The sequence below is a fragment of the Copadichromis virginalis genome, linkage group LG16, assembly GCF_057382275.1.
Source record: "Copadichromis virginalis isolate Kocher_CV1m ecotype Utaka linkage group LG16, C_Virginalis_male_GT1.1, whole genome shotgun sequence".
NCBI lineage: Eukaryota > Metazoa > Chordata > Actinopteri > Cichliformes > Cichlidae > Copadichromis > Copadichromis virginalis.
The window spans coordinates 27,646,265-27,670,984 of record NC_140633.1 but is presented as its reverse complement, the minus strand read 5'-3'; the positions used below and the strand labels follow the sequence as shown (position 1 = coordinate 27,670,984).

Sequence of the window (24,720 nt, the reverse complement as noted above, 5' to 3'; positions counted from 1 at the left end):
GCCTTCCGTGCTCTGCCACAATAAATTAACCAAACATCACCTGTTATTAAGTGTTAGTTGGATCCGATGCGTTTCCTTGGCCTGTAAATTGAGCATGGCCGGATCGACAAGATATTTATGTGGCTTTCATAAGAGCCAGCTCAGAGCTGCTATTGGCTGTTACTATTCTGTGGGTAAATCATGGCGTGCTTGTTATCTGGTTACCACTGGTTTTGAAAGGAAATGAGTGTTTGAGGCAGTTGTGATAAAGAGTGAGGCTTAGGTGCAGTGTTGTCTTTGCTGTCTGGATGGTTACAGGTTTATTAATGTTTTCTGTATAAATCTGGCTTTCATCTCGCAGCCGTTCTGTATGATTTTTGTTGGGTTTTTTTTACTTTATTTTAAAGGCAATCGTCATATTAGGTAACATGGTAACCAAAGTACATTTTACAACATATATAATTTAACTAGCTCTTATCTAACTGCTGATGATACTACCCTACCCAACTCATAGTACCATCCCCACAGCTATGACCTCAGCACATAAGAGATAGATCCTTTCGAGGTCTTGCTGGACCCTTTATCAAAATTTGGGAAATACTTAATGAATGACACGATTATACTCATTAGTGGCACTTTCGAGTTAAAATAGTGCATGGCGGCTGCTATCATGAATGACACAAGTCCTAATCGGCACTAATCGCGCTTGATAACGAAGAGCATGCACCCGAAATGTTCGCAATACTTAACAGAGAGATACAGACAAAAAGCCCACTAATTAGCGCGGAAAGTCATGTGAATGCCAGCACAGCAACGTACCTAGCAGTCAGTCCGCCTCCCTTCATTTGAGAGAAGAGACCGCCTACCAATAAAAACCGAACCTTCTCTCCCAATCCAGACAAAGGGGACGACGGATCCGCGGCGGCGCGCACTGAGCCTGAGCATCTCAGCACCTTGGATTGATCCGACGCGCAAGAACGCACCGGCACACACGCGAGCACGCTCTCCAGATCTACCTGAAACCTCCACGCCAGTTAATTGTCATTGTTGAAGGGCGAGAAAAGGGAGATTGAACCCCGATTTTATTCGCAGCCTCGCCGTGTTCCCATGATGTCATACCTGTGGATTCTGCTATTAGGAAGCCTGCTGGCTACGCACGCCAAGGCACAAGGTAATAATTTGTTTCCAGTTAATTCAGCGCATTCTTCAGCAGAGCATTTCATGTGTTAGTGTGCATGGTGGCTTCTATCTATCTTTTTATCTGTGCATCTATCTGTCTATCTATTTATCCATCTATGTCTGTCTCTCCCCCCGTCTGTCTGTCTGTATGTCTGACTAACTGACTGTGCTGGTCATTATCTCACTGCCTCCATTTCTCCCCCCACCTTTACTCCCCTCTGGCTCTCACCTGTCTTTCTCCTTTTCTGTCTTTTTCTCTCCTCTTGCCTTTGCTTGTGTGAGTACAATTACCACTGTGCCTTTTGCCCGAATCCCTGTCATGTTTCAATTCAATTAACCTTTAGCTGATTAAAAAAAAATCTATGTTATTATTGTTATTATCAGTTCTGGCTAAGCGAATGAAAAGCCCTCCATCTTTATTACTATATTGGGGTTCCAGCTTTGTTTCCCAGACATCATCATTAAAAAAAGGTGTGTCTTGTCATGTGGCCATTTCTTTTTGGACTGGAGTTTGGGTCCATAGGGGTGTGGTGGTTCCATTGTTGTTACATAAATAATTATAATTGATTCCCGTTTCCCTGTTTCTATTTCAATGTGTTATTGAGCCACATCTATTCTTTTCCTCTGCATCTCTCGTTCTTCGTGTTTTCTCTCTCCTCTTCCTTTCCCTTCTCCTTCAGCTGGCCCATGGGCCTCTGCCCTTCCCTGCGGCACATGCAATGATTCCAGATTGTTTAAATGTGCAGTAAAACTCACAGGAATAGAAAGAAGCATTGAGAAAAACACATAAAGTGAGGAAAAACTAAAGAGAAAAGTGGACAGCTGTTGGCAAAAGATAAAGGAACAATGTAGCTGATTGAGAGGGAAAACAAGGATACACAAGCATGGAAAAAGTGAGACAAATTCGTTTTATTATCCTTATGCAAAAAAATTCAGTTGGACGTTGGTGCGCATGGATGCAATCTGGCAAAATCTCACTCTACCGGTTATCACCAGATAAACCATCAGAGAGGAACCACCTTCACACACACGCACACTCTCTCTCTCTCACCCACACACACACACACACACACACACACACACACACACACACACACACACACACACAAACAGACAGACAGAGAAAGAGAGCGCTTTTTTCCCTTCTCTTTTCACACACATTGCCCATAATTGCAGAAGTTTAATGTGATTTTAAACTCAGTAAATGTTGGACTACTCAATCACAGAAAATCTCAATGGGTGTGTTTGCTGACTTGCATATGTGTGCACACCAATTCTTAGTCACACCAAAAAAGATGGGGCGCTAGCTCAGCTGTATATGTGCACATCAGTTATAGTGCGATTTATAGAGTTGAATGATAGGGAGTGTCAGTAACTAGATCCAGCACCAGCTGTAGACAACACCCATCTACAGAACTAGTCTCAGCGCCTTACGCTTCCCGGGGGCCCTTAGCATCTGTGTGCGTATGTGTAGGTGGGAGTGGGGTAGAAGTTTAATGTACAGAACATGTGGGAGTATGGGTGTGCTTTATTTATCGGTGTGCACAATTCAGCTAGGGAACATGTGTTTGCCTTAGAAACAAATAAAAGAAAAAAGAGCTGTGATGTGAGCCAGGTGTGTGTGTGTGTGTGTGTGTGTGTGTGTGTGTGTGTGTGTGTGTGTGTGTGTGTGCAGACTTGTCTGTGTTTACACCTTCAACTGCTAGCACATAAATCATTCTTTCGGTGGATAAGGGAAACCCACACCCATGCACACAAACACTCCACACATGCATTATCTCTATGGGGGCATTGTTAAGACACATGATTGGGGTAAACACAGCACTTTCTATCCCATAGAAACACAACAGAACCATACCTGTGTCACCTGGCACACATGCACAAATGAGTTCATGTGTATTTTTACAAGGCAGGGCATGCACACGCATTATTACTCATTCAGCTACACACAGGAAATCGCACAAAATCTCATGGTAGGAACCAGAAAAGCTCGAGAGTAATGTTCTTTTTTACTTCATGGTGCTGGTAACGTGTTTCAGATTCCAATTTATGTAATGCACTGTCCTGTGTGTTACATAACTAAAACTCCATTAAAAACACCTTTACTCTTCTTCAGTTTCCAAAACAAACAAAAAGAGAACGTAATAGGAATTAAAACAAATTCAGCTTTTTATTGTCAGGCTTGCTAGGGCGTAATATAAAATGCCAAGATAAGGAGTTCCATCACTGGACATATCCACATACTAGTATAATTCCCAACTGTCCATGTTATTTATCTTTCTACGATAAGATAAGATAAGATAACATAAGATAAGTTTATTAGTCATTTCTTTACAAGGGGCTTTTCACAGTATATAGATTGCTATCTTTGATGTGGCAAATGTTTATACTAGTCCCCTTTCCTGAAAACATTGAAACTAGTTAACATGCTGTAAACTACAGAAACATCATTATTTAACACAGTATATTAATTGTTCATAAGAACCACACCTCTTTGTGGCATTCTTTGCAATCACATATATTTAAGTGGAATTTCCTTTTAATTAAAGTTCTTACCTTATTTCCCAAGAACCACTTTTCCTGGTTCCTTGTCATGACAGTTCTGTCTCTCTCTTTTTTTTTTAAAGCATGTTGATTTATGCCAGAGTGCCACCATGACAAAGCTGATGCCCATATCAGTTTGCTATCCTAAGTGCTATATTACAATTTCATCTTGGTTGAATTATATAGGCGAGGTACAGCATACTTCAGGATGAACTCTTACATTTTGGCATAGATCCAGAAGGCTGTTATCAATCACTCTTCTTTCTAGATACATGTCATATAAAAAAGTAGTAAAGCAAACTGCCGGTTATGTAACACGGAAAGGTGAAGATGGACTCGAAATGAGCTGTGTGGAAAGATGCTTATAAAATTTCTCTCACGGAGCTAGAAGTTGCCAGGAGTTATAGGCAGAAATATGTCTTTTCCAAGAGTCGTCCTTTTCAGGAGAGCAGCTAGAAATAATCAATTAACTGCCTGCTCATTGCCAGTATATTATTTGATATAAATGTAGTTGGCAGTTGAATGATTAAGTAATAATTCACTTATATCTAAAATGTTGAATACTTGCCATTTGTAGCTGCACAGATATTCAAAACAAGACATTTGATCATGTCACTCGGGCTGTATGAAATTATATCAGGCATTTCCCACATCTGCTTTCATTCTACCCAATTAAATTAGTCAGTATTTGAAAAAAATCAATCAGCAGTCTAATCAATAATAATAATAAAATTAATAGTGGCGGCATTCATTTCCAGCGACGGCATAAACCCAACAAGACAAGTTCTCTTTATTACACTTTAATTTTTGTTAATTAATGAGCTTCTAGGTGCTGTTAGAGAGATTTTTCCGCCAGTCTAATTGATAGTAAGATACGTTCCCACATGGGTGAACTGGTTTAACTTAGGAACTTCTTTCTCAGGGAATATTTTTGCAGTTTAGCACAGTTGTTTTGCGCCACACAATAGCGTGCGGCCATGTCAGAGACACAGATGACTCATCAGCCTCAAGGGAAAGTAGCGACAATGAAAGAGAGAGAGAGTCAAGACTTGGTGAAATGGAAGGGGCGATAGGGAAGGCAAGGAGTGAGAGCGCTTGGGATGTGCAACAGTTGGCTTCACTGCTGTGCTAACACAAAACAGGGCTCCCCTTACTCAGAGAGGGTGAATGGGAACATGTGTGCACATGAACTTCACACGTGTGTGAACATGTAGCTGTTTGTATGATAGGGGACAGGAGGGGAGGAGGGAACATTACATGAGTTTGTATGTATGCATGTAAGTGTTGCTGGACTGGGCAATGCTTATGGGAGAGGTAGTTAAACGAGGAAGTGGCAAACTAATAGATGGGAACAGAATGTTCTATGAAGAAGGAGTTTGCATAGAGGGGTAGCCTCTACACACTCATAAACACAAACACACATGCACAAGAACTGGGGGAATTATATTTTATCCTCATGTCTCATGCACACTGCGTTCTCACACAAATAGAGACTCATTATTAGAGTTAATGGTTTGAGAGATTATTAATAAGATTGTGGCAGAAGGTTACTGACAGCTGTCTAAGGAACAGTTTGATGAATGTAGTGTTTTTTCTGTGCCTCACCATAGGTGTTCTGGTGAGACTCATCAACTTCAATCTTAACTGTGTTCCACCCCATTAGCCTGAAGTGGCATGCTACAGCACATCTTTGCTGAAGACAGTAATTTCCAAAGAACTGATTAAGATAGTGAAATTGATACATACCACACATATCCATGCGCACAATGTATGGAAACTGATTAATGTTTGTTAAACTGGTGCAGTGATATTCAGTGGAACAAAGAGATTTTTTTCTATGATGGTTTCAGGAGCCATGCAGTGGTGCATGAGAGTTTGCATGTCAAATATTCATGCTGCAGTGTGTGTGTGCACTTGCTTTTGTTTGTGTGTGTGATTTTTTTTTTCCTGCAATATGAATGTATATTTGTGTGGATGAATGGATTCAGGGTGTAGCCAGTACTTGTTACCACTAAAAGATTTTCACCCCGATGGAAATACTTTAGATGTGTTGCTGCTCTCCCATTGTGATACAATCTCACTTGGCAAGCCCCGTGATTCTTTATTGAAAATCCACCCTGCAATGAATAGCTCTTAAAAAAGTGGTAGAGGTATTTGATTACATTTTTTAATCAGTCCTGCCTTAATATTGGGTGTTTTGTGAAAGAAGATCTGCTCAGATAAACCAGCATCAGGGTGCTGCTGACGTCAGCAAGCAAAGAACAATCAAGCCAGAGCTCACTTTACTGCTTGAGCTTGTCACATGCGACGGGGGAATGTCACAGGCGTACACGCACACATTGCTTGTCACACACAGACTGACAAAGAGCACATCTCTGTCATTTTCTCATTAGCACAGAGTTGCAATGCCAGTGCTGAGGTTAAGACTGCATTTGATGTGGAAGCAGGTCACAAGTGATCGATGTGTATGTGAAGCAGGTTTTTTTCGTTTGTTTTTGGCTGGATCGGTAGCATCAGGCACCAATCAGGCCAGGGTGTGGTTCTAAGTTTATGTATGTGTCATCTTAAACACCACTCAGATGACTTTAATGACTTAGAGGAGCAACAGATGGAAGGCGATTAAGGCGTGCTGCTTTTTAATAATCAGCGGTTACACAAATCATGCCAAAATTTTAGTAGAAACTTTATTATCTATATTATTATATTAGAAACCAATGCGATATTCCTTGCATTGGTTTTCAAACAGAAAAGGTACAAAATAGGGAATTGTATCATCGGGAAGTTCTATGGGTTCAAAAGCATGGAAAAATATTCTTTGAGACACTGAGGTGGACTTTGAGTCGCCATGTCTGCCTTTTTTGTTTGATTGTTGTACAGGTTCTGCCAGCTGTGGCACCATGAATTGGCTTTTTCCCATCTGTTTCCAACTGATTGTCAGTATGTAATCCCACACTGTATTATTCTCTGACTTGCGTCTTTCACTTAACTTTGTGCAGATGATATAATCCCAACAGTAGAGCCATCTATTGAAACTCCCACATCTAAAGCAGATGTAGAGGTCATCGACCAGCATAACCTTGGGGAGGTGGTCACTGCAACTGAGGTGAGAAGTTGAGATATTTTGTTTGAACTGTTCAGTCCTGGGTCCCTGTCAGCCGTTTGAAAATCTCACCTAGTGTTACATAGACCGTTGCTTATTTAAATAAAATGTTGTGCCAAACAGGAAGTATTGCAGCCTGAGCCCACTGCTGACCCTGAGGCTGAATTAATCCAAGAAGCAAATGCTGCAGATGTAAGCACAGAGCCAGTGCCTACAGATGCTCCTGCAGGGGAGGAGGGTCAATCAGCGAGTCCTACGACTGGAGAAACAGAACCAGTTATTTCTGACGCGCCTACAACTACACAAGGTGATTAATAGAATTGCATATATGCACATTTAAAGCAATAATGAAACATGGTGCTTTTGTTTCTCTTTTTTTGTTAGATAAATAAACTGCTGTCAGTTTCCTCACTTTTTAATACTTGGCATTCATACTACACTGTTGTTTTTATTCTTTCTTCTTTTTTTTTTACCTCTCTGCTGTAAAATGTTTCAGGTAGTTAATATCTCACAGCAAAGCTGCAGTTTATTAAAAATAAAAATCTTCATTCTTCATTGCAGCAAAAAGCAGGTTCAACTTTTGCACTATTACATCAAAAAAAATGATGTAACTTTGAAGGAATGGCTATTATAATGTAAAATGTTTCTTACATGTCTTTCTTGTATTGTTTTTAACTGTGCAGCAAAACAAGCCCTAAAAGCCCATGCCACAGAATGTGGTAATTGGGCTATAAAAGGAAAAATCAGTGAACTAATGCTTCGCTACTTCTGTTTCACTTCTATCCATGGCCAGCTGCTGATTCTGAGGATGACACTCCAGAAGCTACGCAAACAGCAGTTAATGAGGAGGCGCAACCCACCACAAATGCGAATACAACACCTGCTCAAGACGAGGTTAATACCATTTTTTAAAAAGTAAAACTTCTTATTCACACCTATTAAGGTTTGTATTTTACAGATGTCATTAATAGGTTGCTATGATAGTGAGTAAATGTGTCCTGTACTATGGGTTCATATGTGTTATAATATTTTTTTAATAGAGTGGACTTCATGACATCATAACAACAGTAGGTCTAGAAGCCAATGAGGAGGCACCAACTGATCCATCTGCTAATGAAGAGTCATCCACAGATGATTTCACAACCACAGATGAAACTGTCACTATAAGTAAGTAAAGATATTCAAGTACATATTTTGCACACTCTTATACATGCATTCATGAATATGGAAAATGCACCTGAGTTTTGAAAATGAGTATGTGCTAAGACCACAGAGAAAAAGTTGTAAACAGAGCCAAGCACATGTATTCTGTAGATGAGGCCATCTCTTGAGTGTCTTTTATGATGGGATATTACACAAACTTCTTAGTAAAACATCACCTGCTGTCCCTTGTTTCCAGTATAAGCATGTATTTTGTGTGACAGTAGAACTGCAAGTCATAACAAGTAGTATAAAGAGACCTTTATATGCCTCATATATACACAAATAATAGCATACAGACAATAAACATACCTGTATTTTCCCTTTGCAAATGCAGGTCGGTTATTATTTGGCATTATGACTCCTTCTTCTTTTGATCATATAACCTCTAAACAAGACCTAAAAACATTTTATTTTCCTTAAATTCAGTTATATGAAATACACAGAAGCTTGCAAGTTAAGCTGATGTTCAGAAATGTTCATTTACAGCATTTTAAATAATTACAGAAACGACAGATGAGGATCTGCATAGCTTGAAAATCATTTGAGCAGAAACATTTTTTAGAGCTTTCTTAAGATGATCAGTTGAATCTTGGGGTTTTCCCATAATCTCTGAATATACGGCAGCGCTGCCTGTCCCTGAGCAAAGACTTCAAATCAAACAGATCTGAAGAATGCCTTTCATTCTTGCAGTTTTGTTTTCTAGATTTTGGCCATAACTACATATTTTAAATTTGAGATTCGATCTCAACTGAGAGATTCTTTGATTCTGGGACTAATAAAATTACTCCTGACAGAACTTTTGCATTGTCACTCATTAAAAAATATGTACATGCTGTAATGCTTTTTTGAGGTGTAATGTACTCTATATTTTTTTCTGCAACTCCCTGTTTTCTGAACAAAATAATCCATCTGTGCCTTTCTATCAGGAAATACAATTCCCTTAGGAAGGTTCTAAGGTGGGATTTTGGCTTGGCTGATTTTATCTTCCAAATTATGAATGTCATGAGCCTGCCAAATGACCCGAGTAAAGGTTTATGAAAATAGAAGTGTCTCCCTTAATTTATTTCTATTTATCTTATAACACCCTCTTTCTCAAACTGGAGTTTGTGCTCTTTCATACTAAATGTTATGCTGACCTCATGTCAGTATGTCCTATTCTAAGGTTATGTTTGGCTTTACCTTTTTTTAGACAGAGACATTGTGCTTTAGCTTAGCTTGTCCCTAGAAGTGCAAGCACTGAGATGGGAAAGGAAGTTAGTAATTTGGACCAATTACCCTGGAAGAACTATTCAGACAAGAAGAAAAGATGTGGGGGTCAGAATGAGAGTAATGTAGGTTTGCTATTTAACATCCATCCTATCAATAAATTATGTTGGTATTTTAATTGCATTTGTTTTCATGATGTTATTAACAGAAAGAATAGGTCCCTAGAAAATAGGTCACTGAGGTTTCTATCAGTGATAAATTAATGCGGTGATCACACCCCACCCTGCCCTGGCCAGCCTAACACTATACACTGAGTCCCACATGTTATTTAAGTCAATTGGGTTTTCCCCAATAAATATATAGTAGGGTAAGGTTTTGTTCGTGACAGACAATATCCCTTAATCTAAGTCAACATTGGTTCACAAGATCACAGTTACACCCTTGGAGCTGGCTGTGTTTCAGTATTTCAGTACTGAGAAAACCTCTGCAGGGCATTCACGAGGGTCATGAGGGACTGAGAACAGAGTGTTACAGTGTGTTACATGTGTTTCAATATGTTTTGGCATTATCTAGATAAAATTCCTGTACAGTGATTGATTTTGTGTTTCTGTTTATGTATGTATGTATTTATTTATTTGTTTGTTTATTTACCAGATCCAGGGTTTAACATTGAGAAGACGTCAATTGCAGAGCAGGAAACACATGGTCAGTAATTGCTCATAATAATTGCTGTTGAGTTTATTGTTGCTATTGATAAAAAAAAATGGAGATGCACAGAAGTACCTGTCCAATACAGCACGAACAGATACTGATGGAGATTTAGCCTAAAGTGTAGTTTTGACTGAAAACTTCAAATCAGTACAATCTATGCGATGCAAAGAGAGTAGCATTGTTTACCACAGTGACTGTAGATTTTAAGGATCAGCTGTTATGGCCCCATCGACATGGAGGGCTACATGCTTTTTATTTCAGTGTTTTCACAAACACATTGGCAAGATTGATTGACTGACAAACAGGCTTATTGATTGATTGATTGATTGATTGATTCATTCATTCATTTATTTATTCATTGTTTTATTGTATACAGTGTTAAACCAGGAAACTCCCGTGAAGAGCAGGATGGGACCACGGCAGAATTCAGGTAATAATAATAATAATAATAATAATGGATTGGATTTATATAGCGCTTTTCAAGGCACCCAAAGCGCTTTACAATGCTACTATTCATTCACTCTCACATTCACACACTGGTGGAAGCAGCTACGGTTGTAGCCACAGCTGCCCTGGGGCCGACTGACGGAAGCGAGGCTGCCATATTGCGCCATCGGCCCCTCTGCCCAACACCCGGGGATCGAACCGGCGACCTTCCGGTTACAGATGCGCTTCCCATCTGTAACCGGAAGTTGGGAAGTTGGGAAGTTATTGCTCATAATAATTTCAATTCAGTTTAGTGTCGTAACCAATAACCATCTCTTAGGGATCAACTGTCATGGCCCCATCGACATGGAGGGCTACATGCTTTTTGCTTCAATGTTTTTAAAAACACATTGGCAAGATTGATTGACTAACAGGCTTATTGATTGTCTAATTTATTTATTGATTGATTGATTAATTCATTCATTTATTCATCCATTTATTGACTATTTTACTATATACAGGGTTAAACCAGGAAAGTCCCGTGGAGAAGAGGGTGGTAGCACACCAGGAGTTAGGTGGTTAGTAATTGCTCATAACAATTAAAATTCAGTTTATTCTTGTAACCAATAACCGAAAATGTCCAGAATAAATAAAGATATGAAACAACACAACCAGTGCAATGAGATTAGCCCTGTTTACGACAGCGACTAGATCTTAGGGATCAACTATGAATAGTTGTATTTGTATATCCAGTTGAGGCTTTTGCCTTAGCTGCCATCATCTAATTATCTATTATTTTTAAGTGGTGAAATTAGAGTCTTAAAGCCATTAAGATGTAAAATATTAGTGAAATACAGTGACAAGACTGTTGTCATCTTCATAAAGGTTTAAAAAAAAATAACAAAGTTATTCCTCTACCAAAAATTTTTTAGCACTTGATCACTTGAAAACTGCATCACAGACTGGGGTTTGAGATGGTCCTCTGGTAGCTCTAGAGCCTGGTACAACAGGGCTAATGCACCATATTCACAGTAGGTCTTGAGCAAGGGTTAAATTGGGATTTGAAACTTCTTAGAGTACTTATTATTTGTGAATAGTGGTCAATATTTTAGTGGGTGTTTAGCCTACTGTATAGTACATCTACCACTGAATGTATTCATATTAACACTAATGCATTTCAGTGCAAAATTAGTTCATACTGTTAGCACCTGTACAACATAACCAGCAAGAAGTGTATAAACTATGCATGATATTGTTTAAGACAAACCAAATGCTAATCGTTACTGTGTAGTTAAATGTGACTGAGCTCAAGACGCTGGCAGCTCCCATTTAAATCCAATGAAAGGGGGACAGAAACACCATGTTATAGTGTGTTAGATTTGTGATATGTATTCATAAACATCTGATAAGAAATTCCCATTCCGAGAATAATTTTGCATTTCTTTATTGATCCACGGTATTTGTTAATTTTATTTCATTTATTTTTTTAGCACCTCTGTCAAACGACGAAAATAAAAGCGAAGATGGTTGGTATTCATTCATAACTATTATGGTTGAATTTATTGTTGTATCCAAACTAAAAATGTCCTGTGTATGTACAAAGTTAGCATTGCAATCAGGGGCTAGTAAGGTGTAGTTTGGTTTTCATAAAACATTCTTCTCATTCCTCTTGTCTCTCTATTGGAAGAAGGCTGTCGGTTCAGTGCCTTGCTCCCATGACAAGGTGCTGAACTGACTTGTTTTACAAAAGCTTAATCACTAACCTTGCGGCAATATGACAGAAATGTGGGAACAGCAGATTTTCCTGAAGCAGCTTCTCAGTTCCCTCCTGAAATGTGAAAACTCAAAAGTAGTATAATCATTTATATACTTGCGAAGGGTGAAAGACTCCTCTTTAGTACTCTGTTATTAGCAGCTTCTTCAAGTCGAAGCAAGTAAAGGGCAAGGATGATGTCACAGACATATACAGACAGGCAGCGCAGAAGGAGATAACAGGGTTGTTTGAGTGTGGATAAAATCAAAGATCAGGTTGTGAAAGAGCTGGAGAAAGTGTTTGTCTCTCTCTCGCTCTCTCTCTGTGAGATATTTTATCGCTCTGATGCTATAAAAGTATCTTTGCCATCTTTGTAACTGTACATAAGGGATGTTTCATACAATCTTGTGTATGCATGAGCGTGTGTGTGTGTTTGTACAGTCTAGTTAGGACAGAAACTTTAGAACTCTTAATGCCCCTGAGGTTACAAGTCACTGTAAAGAGAATAATCTCACCTTTCTTCTTTTTTTCCACTTTGTCATTTCAGCAACAATGTTTTACATGCATCATTAGAGCATTTAAATAATACCTTCTCTCTCCTTTCTTGTCCTTCTGTCTCTCTTTAGTGCCTGCTTTGGGTGCCTCAGGGAGTGATGGTAAGGATTTAATTTTTTCTGTTTGTCTTTGAGATCAAAAATACGCATGATAGCAAAATATTACAGTGCAAATCCTAGTCAAATACCGTACATAGGATCGTAGCCGCAGCAGCACAAATAGGCCCAATGTGGTTCTGAAACAGACAGGATATTACTGGCATGCCTTTGTCAATGCAAACAGGATACAAGAGTCACAGAGAAATGCCTCTCTCTCGTGTTTGAAGCAGGTCTTTAGGGGTGTGTCACATCGAATTTTATTGGAAATAACAGTAGAATTAAATGTTCATATCAAAGCAGATGAAAGGATACAAACAGTTTACCATGAACAACTGAATGTGATGTTGTTGTGTTGCTAACTTTTTGTGTGTTCTCTCTTCTTTACAGCAGATCAACAGCCCCAAAGTGAGTTCTCTCCTCTGTTTTCCTATTTTAAAGTAACAATCCACGTGTGCCACAAACCTACATGTAACTTAGTTGGCTAAGACTCTCAACCTTTCACCATAATCTCTTTCCATATTCACTGATCAAAAATCTATTCAGTTCCCAACCTGCACACATACACATGAGCATTACTCATTTGTAGCATTGCTAAATATTCACTGACTTCTGGGGCTCACAGCGTCCTGAGCACCACTTCTGAAGTCTGTGTGCACAAGACACAGACTTCAGAAGTGAATCGCTGCTGGGCCAACTATGACTTCACTGTGATGATTATTACCAGAATGTTTTGGTAGCAAATAATTCAAGCCCCACAGCAACACCCTAATTACAACCCCATTATTGATCGGGTCATCTCAGTCACTTTTAATTATAGTCTGTTTACATTGTCTTTCTAACACTACAGTTAAATTTTGGAGTTTTGCCTCTATGCACTGCTCAGTGGATTTTAAATTAAAGAGTCAGACTTTTAATTTTGAATTAGAAACATTTTTATACATAGGTCCTATTTTTAGAGGCTCACAAAGACTGTTTTTATTACTTGGGCGATAATCCTTTGAAGTTAGTGACTGCCTAAAGCCCCGAATCCATGGACATCACCAAATGTCACATTACTTGAGATGCTGTGCTTGGTCTTTACTGAAGCTACTCTCAGTTGCTGCTTTTTTGTGGGTATTTCTGCATTTAGTTCTGTCTTCAGTAACTGAAAATCATGCTCTACTGGGTTGATATCAGGTGACTGACTTGGCCCTATCGAATTTCTTGCCTTGAGAAACTCTTGGGTAGCTTTGCAGTATGCTTTGTGTTTTTATCTATTTGCACTGTGACGGGCTATCTCATCAGTCACATCATCAGTAAATACCAGTGGATCCGTTCCCCTTGGTAGCCATACATGCCTTTGGATCATGAGCTGTTTCTCTTTTACTCCATGCTTTCATAGTACTAGTTCAGCTTTATTTAATCTGTTCCATGTTTGTCAGAACTCTGCAGGCAGTTTTAGATGTTTTCCAGCAAAGCTAATCTGGCATTCTTGTTCTTGAGAATAACCAGGGCTTCACACCTTGTTGTAAATGCTGTGTTCGTGAAGGCATTTCTTGATTGTAGACCTTGAGAAAGGCGCACCTACTTCCTTGAGAGTGTTCTTGACTTGGCTAGATGTTGTAAAGTGTTTTCATTAACCAAGTATAGTGGCTTCGATTGACTGTAACAGGTTGTAATTCCGAAACAGTTAATGCTTTGAAGTCAGCATTTCAATCGCATATTGATTGTTCAATTTAGAATCCATTGTAGTGGTAAAGGGAGGTAAAACTTTAATTATTATGTGTAGTCAAGTAGCTTTGGTAGGTTTGATGGTTAAACCTTCCTTTCAAGTTTAAAAAACATCTAAGAATAATTTTATAAAAGAAGCAAAAGCTGTAGAATCTACCAAATGGATTCAAGGTTTAACTCACAAGTGCCCAAATGTTTAATTACAGGAGCGACTCTAAAACATATTTCGATGATAGTCAGTGTCATTTAGTATTATTTCATGTCAATGCCTCTGTTCAAGAAACAGTTGTGTCCCAGCTGTATGTGATGCGTTTATGCGCATTCATGCTCATACACGTCAGTTTCCACCCACCTTTACTTCCTTTTTCTGACTCACTATACTCTCCGGTTTCATTCCACTTAATTTAACTGACTAATTCCCACTTTTTATTCGTCTCACTTTTCTGACTCATGCCACTCCCTTGCTTTTCTCGCCGTGAGCTCTGGATCTCCTGTCCTCTTTTATTCTTTTTTTTTTCCGAACTTGTCTTTTATGCCTCAACATCAATTTCACCCCTGTAGCGCTGAAAGTCTCGCTGTCGACTCAGGCCACAACAAGACAATAAAAGCCTCGCCTTTAAGTTGGAAACACAACAGCATGAAATCATGTGCCAGATATATGTAGAGTTAGTGTAGCGACCTATTACAATGAGTTTGATGGGGTTACTTAAACCTTTTTGTTTGTTAAAAACATTATTTAGATGCACAATTAATTACATTTACTCACAATTTAGCCAATTTAGTGATGTATGTGCCAGTACCTATACTTGGCGGTGTGCTGTCACACAGCATGAAAACTATTCATTTTGGTGTTGTCATAGTAACTGGGTTACAGGTGCAGACAGATTTCTGTGAATGCTCACTGTGAATGCTGTGGGAAGTTTAAATGACAGACGAATGAAAAGGAATCAGAAAATTCTGGAACGAGATGATGCAGCCTCGCTCTCTCGCTTACACACACACACACACACACACACACACACACACACACACACACGCACACACACACTGTTGCTTGCTCTTCATCTCTCCTTCCCTTCCCCCTGTCTGTCTCACACATACACACATAATTCACACATTATGTCATGTCAGTGAGCTTCTTTACTAAATTGATATTCATTCTTTCAACTGCAAAATGGCACCCAGTGCTGACACTCAGTGTTACAGTTACAGTTGTTATAGATGGATTTTCACAGATCACATTAATGCTCAGACCAATAGGTTTACAGTTCCAGTGGCATGTTCATAGGATACTGCTGAACTTGACTGCACATTCTCTGCTGTTATGACTTATCTTTATTTGTCTCTTTGTTTGTTTGTTGTGCTACAGAGGCCAGCTCAAGCTCTTTAGCAGCAATCCTTAGTGCGATTGTTGTGTCTGCAGTGGGAGCAATCGCTGGATACTTCACCTATCAACAGAAGAAGCTGTGCTTCAAAAATAGACAGGGTAATTATCTGATCCTTTTGTTGCTGGTGGAAAACTAATTAATAATAATAAATCAAAGGGAAAACTCAATTTATACAGTAGCTACCTTAACTGCTGTACGCAAGGTTTGGTATTTGACCAGACAAGAAATTCTTCTTGACCCTCATCAACAATGAATGAAGTGTATGCCAAAATTGTGTTTGTTGTTCAGTTTGGTGCCCACATTAGCAACAGAAGAACTGCTTATGTCCAAGCTCTTTGAAATGAATGCCAACCCCCATCAGAGCTTCAGATCTGTTAAGCTTTAATGACGCTACAAAAGAAAATTATTCATCTTTTATCTGAATCTCCGCTTTAAATCAAGTTTCATCCTAACTGTGTCCAGTGGGCAAGGTGTGTGTTTGTTACTTGTAGTCCTAAAAGCACGGGTTTTCAAGTTTACCAGTTCTTTTAAATTCAGCTTTTGGCTCCCTTTCATGAACTGTTGTCAGTGACATACGACTCACACCATTCTCGCATCCTGCATCCTATTACTGCCAGTTCAGCAAAGTTTTCATTTGCAGTCAACATGAGTAATAGGGCATCCACTTATAGCAGTGCAGGCCAGTAGTCAGATTCAAAGTAACTCTTATAATTTGAGCATTTAGAGTAATAGACAATATGTGTTTTTAATTTGATTAAACATATTTAGACATGCAGTTTTCCTCTGTAAAGAGCAGAGGTAGTAATTGCAGCTAGTTTCTGCTTCACTAACAATAATTTAAAAGACTTCACGAATAGGTATAAGTTTTCCTCTGTGACACAAAAAATAAGAAACTAATTTTCATGGTTTGGATAATATGCAATTACCCCAAGAAATCAAGATCCTTAGAAATTCACACTTCTGTACAGCTGGTGAAGCAGTTTCACACTGAAGGAAGATGAACGCTTTTCCTCATATTTGAGAGAAGGGACGCAATAACTTGATGCTAATTAGTAGAAACATTATTAAGCTAAATCATAGACTGTATACAAAGGATGGGCATATCCACCATGATGTCACAGATTCACAGATTGCGAATCTTAATTTTGAAACCTCAACTTTAATAGTATAGCTGTATAGCTGTATAGGAGTTCTGCATTTTGATCTTGATTAACTTGGGTCCAGTTCAGTTGTTTGAGTCAGCGAAAGTGAAGCCTAGCAGACAGGCGGTAATACAGTAGTGCTCACAAAGCTGTCCTTTTTCATGCAAACTATAAGCCTTGTGGGGATCTATGAGCATATATTCACTTTTAATTGTAGCCTTAAGGAATTGCAATTTGTTAGGTATTTTAGTACCATGGTAGCATTTACTGGATATTGTTTTATAGTGACATTATGCAGGAAAACTCTGTCATTCAATAAGGCCCCTTTGTTTTAGTTATTTTTCTCTTTGACCCAAGAATTGATGTGTGAGAATCACAGGCTGGTACAAGGTTGAAATACCACAGAGATCACTCCCTCAGCTACATTAGTTTCTTAATCTTTTAGACGCCTGTTGAAGGCCAAATGGTTTGTTTCAGATTTCACTAATGTAAGAACTCTTCGTTTTGTGCCTTGAAAATATGTCGCTGAGATAATCACAATTGTAGCTGAACTAATAAACTACACAAAGGATGCTTCTTCACCCAAGGGCAGGAAGACGCTGCCTTATCTTGGTCTGTACTGGTTTAAACTGATAATCTGCTGTCTCATGAATTTTACCCTCTATATAAACTGTTGGACTTGTGAATAAAGTTGAGTCACTTTGGGAAGACAATCTAAAGCAGTCTCTGTTTTCTTGTTCTCCCAAGCTGCTCCCGAGCTCGTACTAACACGCTGAATGGCATGCTTGAATATTACTTGAGAATATATTTGACTGTGTTACAGACTAAGGGACATTCTCTGCTGATAGGTGAAGGTACATTCTCTGCTGATAGACGTCCACGCCTCGAAGGAAGTCGATCCACGGATTAGGCCCTGGAAACAGTTTCCTTCAATTTTGGTGTCAGAAGTGGGATCCTGACGAAGGTAGGCACTCGTCTTTTATTTTACAAGACTGTGTTATGCCTTTCTCAGTGATCCACATAGAAACGGGATACGCTGACGAGGCCTTCTTCAGTGGCCCACATAGTAACAAGTGGGATACACTGAGGAGCCTTCTTTAGTGGCCCACATAGAAACACAGGAAGTTGCCTGTTGTTTTGTAAATAAAAGCAGAAAGGACACAGGAAGTTGCCTGCTGTCATAAACTAAGAAGTTGCTCACCAGCAGAAAGGACACAGGAAGTTGCCTGGGGTCATAAACTAAGAAGTTGCTCACCAGCAGAAAGGACACAGGAAGTTGCCTGCTGTCATAAACTAAGAAGTTGCTCACCAGCAGAAAGGACACAGGAAGTTGCCTGGGGTCATAAAACGAGAAGTTGCTCGTTAAAAAGTGAGAAGTTGCTCACTAAAAAGATAAAATTGCTAGCAAAAAATCAAGTAACCTCAGGTATAACGGCTGTGTGTCTTCATGAGAAAAAGGAGCGGAGCATAAATCCACCACGGTAAAGTGTGTATGCAATGCATGTCAATATGCTGTGAACATCTGAAACGAGAGGTGGCAGAGGAATGTTGACTGCATTAATTTGCCTTAAGTCTTGTATGAAACGCCATACGCCAGGTTTGTTAGGCTTTGGCACAGGATTGACAGGAGTGTGGGCTTTATTACTCCTGTAGTCAATAAATCTCCTATGATGACATCTAGGGCTGCGGCTTTTTCCGTGGAAATGGGATGCTGCTTGACATATACTGGCTTGTTGTGTTTTAATAGGTGTACGTGATAAAGTGTACAGTCAATAAATCCTATATCATTCTCACTTCTTGACCACAATGTCATATTCTGGTATTCAGCTGGCAATGTAAGTGCAGAAATAGTACAGTCGATAGGGTAGGTTAGATCTATGTGACGACATGGTGTAGTTATATCATAACCTATGTCTGAGTTATGTAACAAAATCACTGTTTGACCTTCACTTGTGTGAGCAGTTATCATGTTGTTGAACAGTGTGAGAGAAACAAAAGTGTGGCTCCCAGTCATGGGATTACCTGGTAGTGGCGTCTGTACACGTTTTTTTGGCACAGTGTGTGACATAGAGTACCGGACAAAAAGGATGTTGAGTTCATTCTCTGCTGAGGGTCCAGCTGACACAGAGTCTGTTCCTTCTCCATCATGTCGGTACATAGGGCAGAGAAAACATAAGCTGTTATCAGTGTCAGCAAACATTTCACCCTTTATGTTAAATGAAATACACAAATTCATTTTTGCTCTGGGTGTCTGCGGCTGCTGGAAAACTGAGCCACAATAAAAACACATATCTCTACTTTTATCCTTCCGTCCTCTGAAACTTCCTTGCTGTGCTGGAGCGGGTAATCCTGCATACATTAGTTTCTCACTTTCCTCTGAGCCTTCTACATCAAAATTCAACTTTATCTTAACACTTTTAGCCTTCGTGCTGTTGGGGAAAAGATCTGCACCAGCTTTTGTTTTGACAAGTGTGATAAAGTTCTTTATTTTCATGTCATAGAGATTATCAGTGGCAGTCAGCTTCAATAGTTGTGAACATTCTGGATGAATATTGTTTAAGAATGTTGTTATGAAAATCTGATCATTTCCACCTTCAGGCATGCATGCCTCATTAGTCCAGCAGTGCGTGAAACGTTTCATAAACACTAGAATGGATTCATCTGGCTTTTGCTTACACATGGTTACTGCATTTAAATCAATTTTATCTCTAGACATTGTGAGCAGAAATTTCTTTAGATTTTGAAAAAAGGCTGTGATTTTGTCATCGTTTATCCACAAAAACGAGGTGGTGTTGGCTGCTTGGTCATTTTTAGGGTCTAGTTCCTCTACTTCTTCAATAAGCTGAGATTCAGTCACACCTGGAATTCGTTGACATAATATATATCTATAATCAGGCCCACCCAAGTGGTGGTCCGCTATTTGTGATTTTATATTTTATTTTTTTTCGGTTTTACAGTTAATTTTGATTTTTTATCTGACCCGTCTAAGGTCTTTGAATTATTCTGACCCATGGTCAGTGATTTCCAGAGGGGTTTACACGCTAGGAGGATTTAGGTTAGTATTTATTTTTGCTGTGGCACACCTGAGGTTACTTGATTTTTTGCTAGCAATTTTATCTTTTTAGTGAGCAACTTCTCACTTTTTAACGAGCAACTTCTCGTTTTATGACCCCAGGCAACTTCCTGTGTCCTTTCTGCTGGTGAGCAACTTCTTAGTTTATGACAGCAGGCAACTTCCTGTGTCCTTTCTGCTTTTATTTACAAAACAACAGGCAACTTCCTGTGTCCTTTCTGCTTTTATTTACAAAACAACAGGCAACTTCCTGTGTTTCTATGTGGGCCACTAAAGAAGGCTCCTCAGTGTATCCCACTTGTTACTATGTGGGCCACTGAAGAAGGCCTCGTCAGCGTATCCCGTTTCTATGTGGATCACTGAGAAAGGCATAACACAGTCTTATAAAATAAAAAGACAAGTGCCTACCTTCGTCAGGATCCCACTTCTGACACCAAAATTGAAGGAAACTGTTTCCAGGGCCTAATCCGTGGATCGACTTCCTTCGAGGCGTGGACGTCTATCAGCAGAGAATGTACCTTCACCTATCAGCAGAGAATGTCCCTTAGTCTGTAACACAGTCAAATATATTCTCAAGTAATATTCAAGCATGCCATTCAGCGTGTTAGTACGAGCTCGGGAGCAGCTTGGGAGAACAAGAAAACAGAGACTGCTTTAGATTGTCTTCCCAAAGTGACTCAACTTTATTCACAAGTCCAACAGTTTATATAGAGGGTAAAATTCATGAGACAGCAGATTATCAGTTTAAACCAGTACAGACCAAGATAAGGCAGCGTCTTCCTGCCCTTGGGTGAAGAAGCATCCTTTGTGTAGTTTATTAGTTCAGCTACAATTGTGATTATCTCAGCGACATATTTTCAAGGCACAAAACGAAGAGTTCTTACATTAGTGAAATCTGAAACAAACCATTTGGCCTTCAACAGGCGTCTAAAAGATTAAGAAACTAATGTAGCTGAGGGAGTGATCTCTGTGGTATTTCAACCTTGTACCAGCCTGTGATTCTCACACATCAATTCTTGGGTCAAAGAGAAAAATAACTAAAACAAAGGGGCCTTATTGAATGACAGAGTTTTCCTGCATAATGTCACTATAAAACAATATCCAGTAAATGCTACCATGGTACTAAAATACCTAACACAATTTTTTTGGGCAATTGCATGTTGGCTTCATTTTTTCTGCTCTGGAGGTTGTTGCTTAAATACTTGCGAAATTCAACTTGGCAGTACAACCTTGCAATTGAGCAATGAGTTCCCACGTTTGTTTTATTCGCTTTTCTCTGACTGTCAATCTTTGTGACTAGAAGCAGACCCTGAGGCTCCACACAAAGCTGATGCAGCAGAGGCTCGGTCAGATCCCCAGGGTATGACAAACACACACACACACACAACGAAAACGCAAAGAACACATTTTTGATATAAATATTCACATGTAATACTTTAAACGTGTTAACCATTAATCTATTTTTTTCCTCCTTTCTTTATTTACAGTTCTTAGCAACCTTCTGAACTCCTCCTAGACCTGAAACGATCACCTTACCGCCCGGGCCAACTACAGTCTAACAAAGTGGCAATCTCACTGTTCGGCTCTGTCCTCTGTAGAGCTAAATTACTGTGAGGCCCCAGAGTAGGGCTGCGTGTTTCAGTCTGAATTTCTATGTCTGTATGTTGCTCTACACGAGCTTGCGTGGATGTGTCTCAGTGTGCGTGTGAATAATATCCGTTCATTCTTGTGTGTGCATAAATGTGGAAAGAAGGAGCTAGAAAAAGATCATGTGATCTTTAGGGCTTTCATTATTGTTAAAAAAATGTATTAAAATAATTGGTCAAACACTCTACTTTAAACCAAATTATTATAATTTTTTTCAGAGTGGCCATTAAAGAGATTTAATCTCAATTTACGTATAACCATAAAATGGATTAATTATATACCTACCTTTTAATTTTATTTATATGGCTACTATTAATTCAATGTAAATACAAAACAGTAACTGAAATCGATGTTGTAGGTGTTTAACTTGTAATTGTTTCTTTGGAATTTTATACAATTTTGCCATTGTTGAACTGCCCGTATGATTTTAAATCATTTAGATAAGACATTTCTTTTTCAATTATCTATAGTACAGATGCAGGTTAACTGGATAACAGGGGGACACAGTAGCAAGCATTTTGTGGAGTCTGGTTAGGAGCTGTGGTAAAGGATTTAAAGACGAGTATTCTTGGGATGCGTGGTCAAATGTGTTTAGATGACCACCGATGTCACTGAATGTGTGTGCTTGTTTTCTGATAGGTGAAGGGGCTTGATTTAAAATCCTGTTAAGTGACCGTTTCTCCTCGGTCGGTTGAATACATTAAAAGATGACACAAATCAAATACAGCCTAAGATTCAAGTCATATTAATTTAGGAAATACCAAAAACAAACCAACAAAAATATATTGTGTAAACTTACTAAAGTACGATGAAGTAAAGTCTAATCCAGTGTTGTTTCTGTAAATGGATGAATGGTCACCTGACATGGACAAATTCAATGGAGGTCATGTAGTAATGTATTAGACTTTGTTCTGATGTAGTATGTGTGTAGTTGTGAAGCAGTCTTTTTTTTTTCTCTATAGTGCCTTTCACTGACACAGCCTGGCTTGAGCAATCTACAGACACACAGAGAAGATATACAGGGTGACAAATTAAAGGATGGTTTATGCTGCAGGGAGATTTTTTTGTTGCTGTTTCAAATTTCAAATTTCTGAGCTATTCTAAATTTAAAACATTTCACTTTGATGCCTGAAGTCTCTTACAAGATGAAAATACACCCATCCAAATTGCCTGTTTAATTGCTTGGTAAGAATGAAAATAATGGGATCCATAAACTATGGACTTATCAGTCTGAGATCTCCCCCCAGGTCTCCAACAACGTTATCAAAATACATAATGAGGGAATATTTTTTCAGAAGAATATTGTTTTATTCCTCCAATAGTTCCAGAGACATGAACTGGCTTAACACTTTAAACACCCTTAATGCTGGGTCAACCTTTAACTTTTTACCCATCTGTTACTGAGAAGACAAGCAAACCAGTAGGAGGCTATAACAATGAAAGAGTGTTCTGTATTCATTCTTAATCTGTCATTTACGCAATTACATTTTTTAAAATTAAACTGCTCATGCATGTAAAATAATAACACAAACATAACAGCTGCTGTATGTGTGTCCACAGTCGGGCCGTTTGCAGTCTTAGTTATTTTAGCTAATCTTGCAATCTAAACTCTTTCAACCACCTCCGCTGGTGGCAGATGTAAAACTCTTCTCATTGTGTGTCTCTTTATTTGAGCAAGCCAGCTGCTGTAACAGTGTATTTTTATTGTTCATGTATCCACATTACAAACGCCATTCACTTGTGATTTTTTTATAGGAATCCTTTACATTTAGCAGCCGTGCCTCGGAGCCGACAGATTGTCTTTAGTCAACTTGTTTGCTGTGCTATTTTGTTAATATTATTGTAAAATGCAAAGAATGCAGCGCTACGGCTTTTTTCCAAATGTAGCACACACACAAAAAAATCGTAACTTCTGAATGTCTTTTTTGTTGCCTTGAAGTTTTGTACTTGCCCTGCTCCCTTTAAACTTTGATATATGGCTATAGAGGCTGCATAGTGCTGCAGGTCATGTAATGTGTGTTACTTGTAAAGCACCATATAGCTGCAATACAGGACAGAGACTGTTGCTAACAGCCTAGCCTCAAGCTGAGAAATGTTAATAATCTGTGATCAATTCCACTCTACAAACTGTGGGTCAGACGCAGTGTCAGCGATCTGCCTTCTTAACCTGTAATCTGTGACAGACAAAAGCTGTTTTCTCTTGTAACACTGAACTACGTAGATAGTGTATCAGGAGTGACAATGCACAAAAAATACCCACTCAATAATAATAATACAAATAGGACTAGCCACCGATGCCTTCAAAATACAAATTTTTTCTTTAAATGCAGTACTGCCCTGCAGTGAACAAAAGCACTGAAATGTCCTGCGATGCTCTTTTAGATAACTTCCTGTAATGGAGACTCGTACAATAATCCAGAAAAATTCGATATGCGTTGCTTGCACTGAGGACATCATGGTCAACAATACATTTTGCCGAAACACTCTCGGTCAATAATTCAGTCTTATTTATATTATATCAATTCACAACTACAGTCACCTCATGGTGCTTGATCCCAGCAATACAAAGTATCAGAACACAGCATTCAAACCAGAATGTAAACCTTGAGTGTTGTAAACTCATTGGGTCCTGAAGTGCACTTGCCACATAACACTAGGGCATCAATCATGGCACTGACCAGTCCTGCCTTATTCCTTATATGCTCTTGAATATTCCTGATAGGAAAACAAACAATAATGTCATCATAAAAAAACGACACAGCGACACAAGCAGAGATTTTTTTTGTAATCTCAATGGGAGAAGCACGTTCCTATCCTGTATACATCTTGATTTACTACACATATATAGACAATTCATTTGTTCTTCTTCTGACTTCCTGTTTATTTAAATATTCTGTGTGGTTTTTGTGTAGGAACTGTCCTTTTTATTTTTGTCATCTGGCACTTGTGTTCTTCTGGAGTTGTGTAAATAATGTTTGAGGAATCAATTAAACAGTTTTTGTGGGA

The 24,720-nt window shown here is 38.9% G+C and overlaps 1 protein-coding gene across 3 annotated transcripts; it reads left to right on the top strand.

The window, feature by feature from the left end:
* Positions 1 to 876: 876 nt before the first annotated feature.
* Positions 877 to 24,720, top strand: LOC146690987 (uncharacterized). 3 transcript variants are annotated; one of them, XM_085434233.1, is made up of 14 exons: positions 877 to 1,150; positions 6,699 to 6,805; positions 6,926 to 7,109; positions 7,596 to 7,696; positions 7,843 to 7,969; positions 9,866 to 9,916; positions 10,299 to 10,352; positions 10,870 to 10,926; positions 11,839 to 11,874; positions 12,728 to 12,757; positions 13,142 to 13,159; positions 15,834 to 15,950; positions 21,368 to 21,427; positions 21,555 to 24,720. In XM_085434233.1, the coding sequence occupies exons 1-14, from the start codon at positions 1,087 to 1,089 to the stop codon at positions 21,581 to 21,583; spliced, it is 1,035 nt and encodes a 344-aa protein (XP_085290359.1). In that variant the 5' UTR covers positions 877 to 1,086; the 3' UTR covers positions 21,584 to 24,720. The 3 variants fall into 3 exon arrangements, with proteins under 3 accessions (XP_085290359.1, XP_085290360.1, XP_085290361.1); XM_085434234.1 differs by lacking the exon at positions 10,870 to 10,926; XM_085434235.1 differs by lacking the exons at positions 10,870 to 10,926; positions 11,839 to 11,874.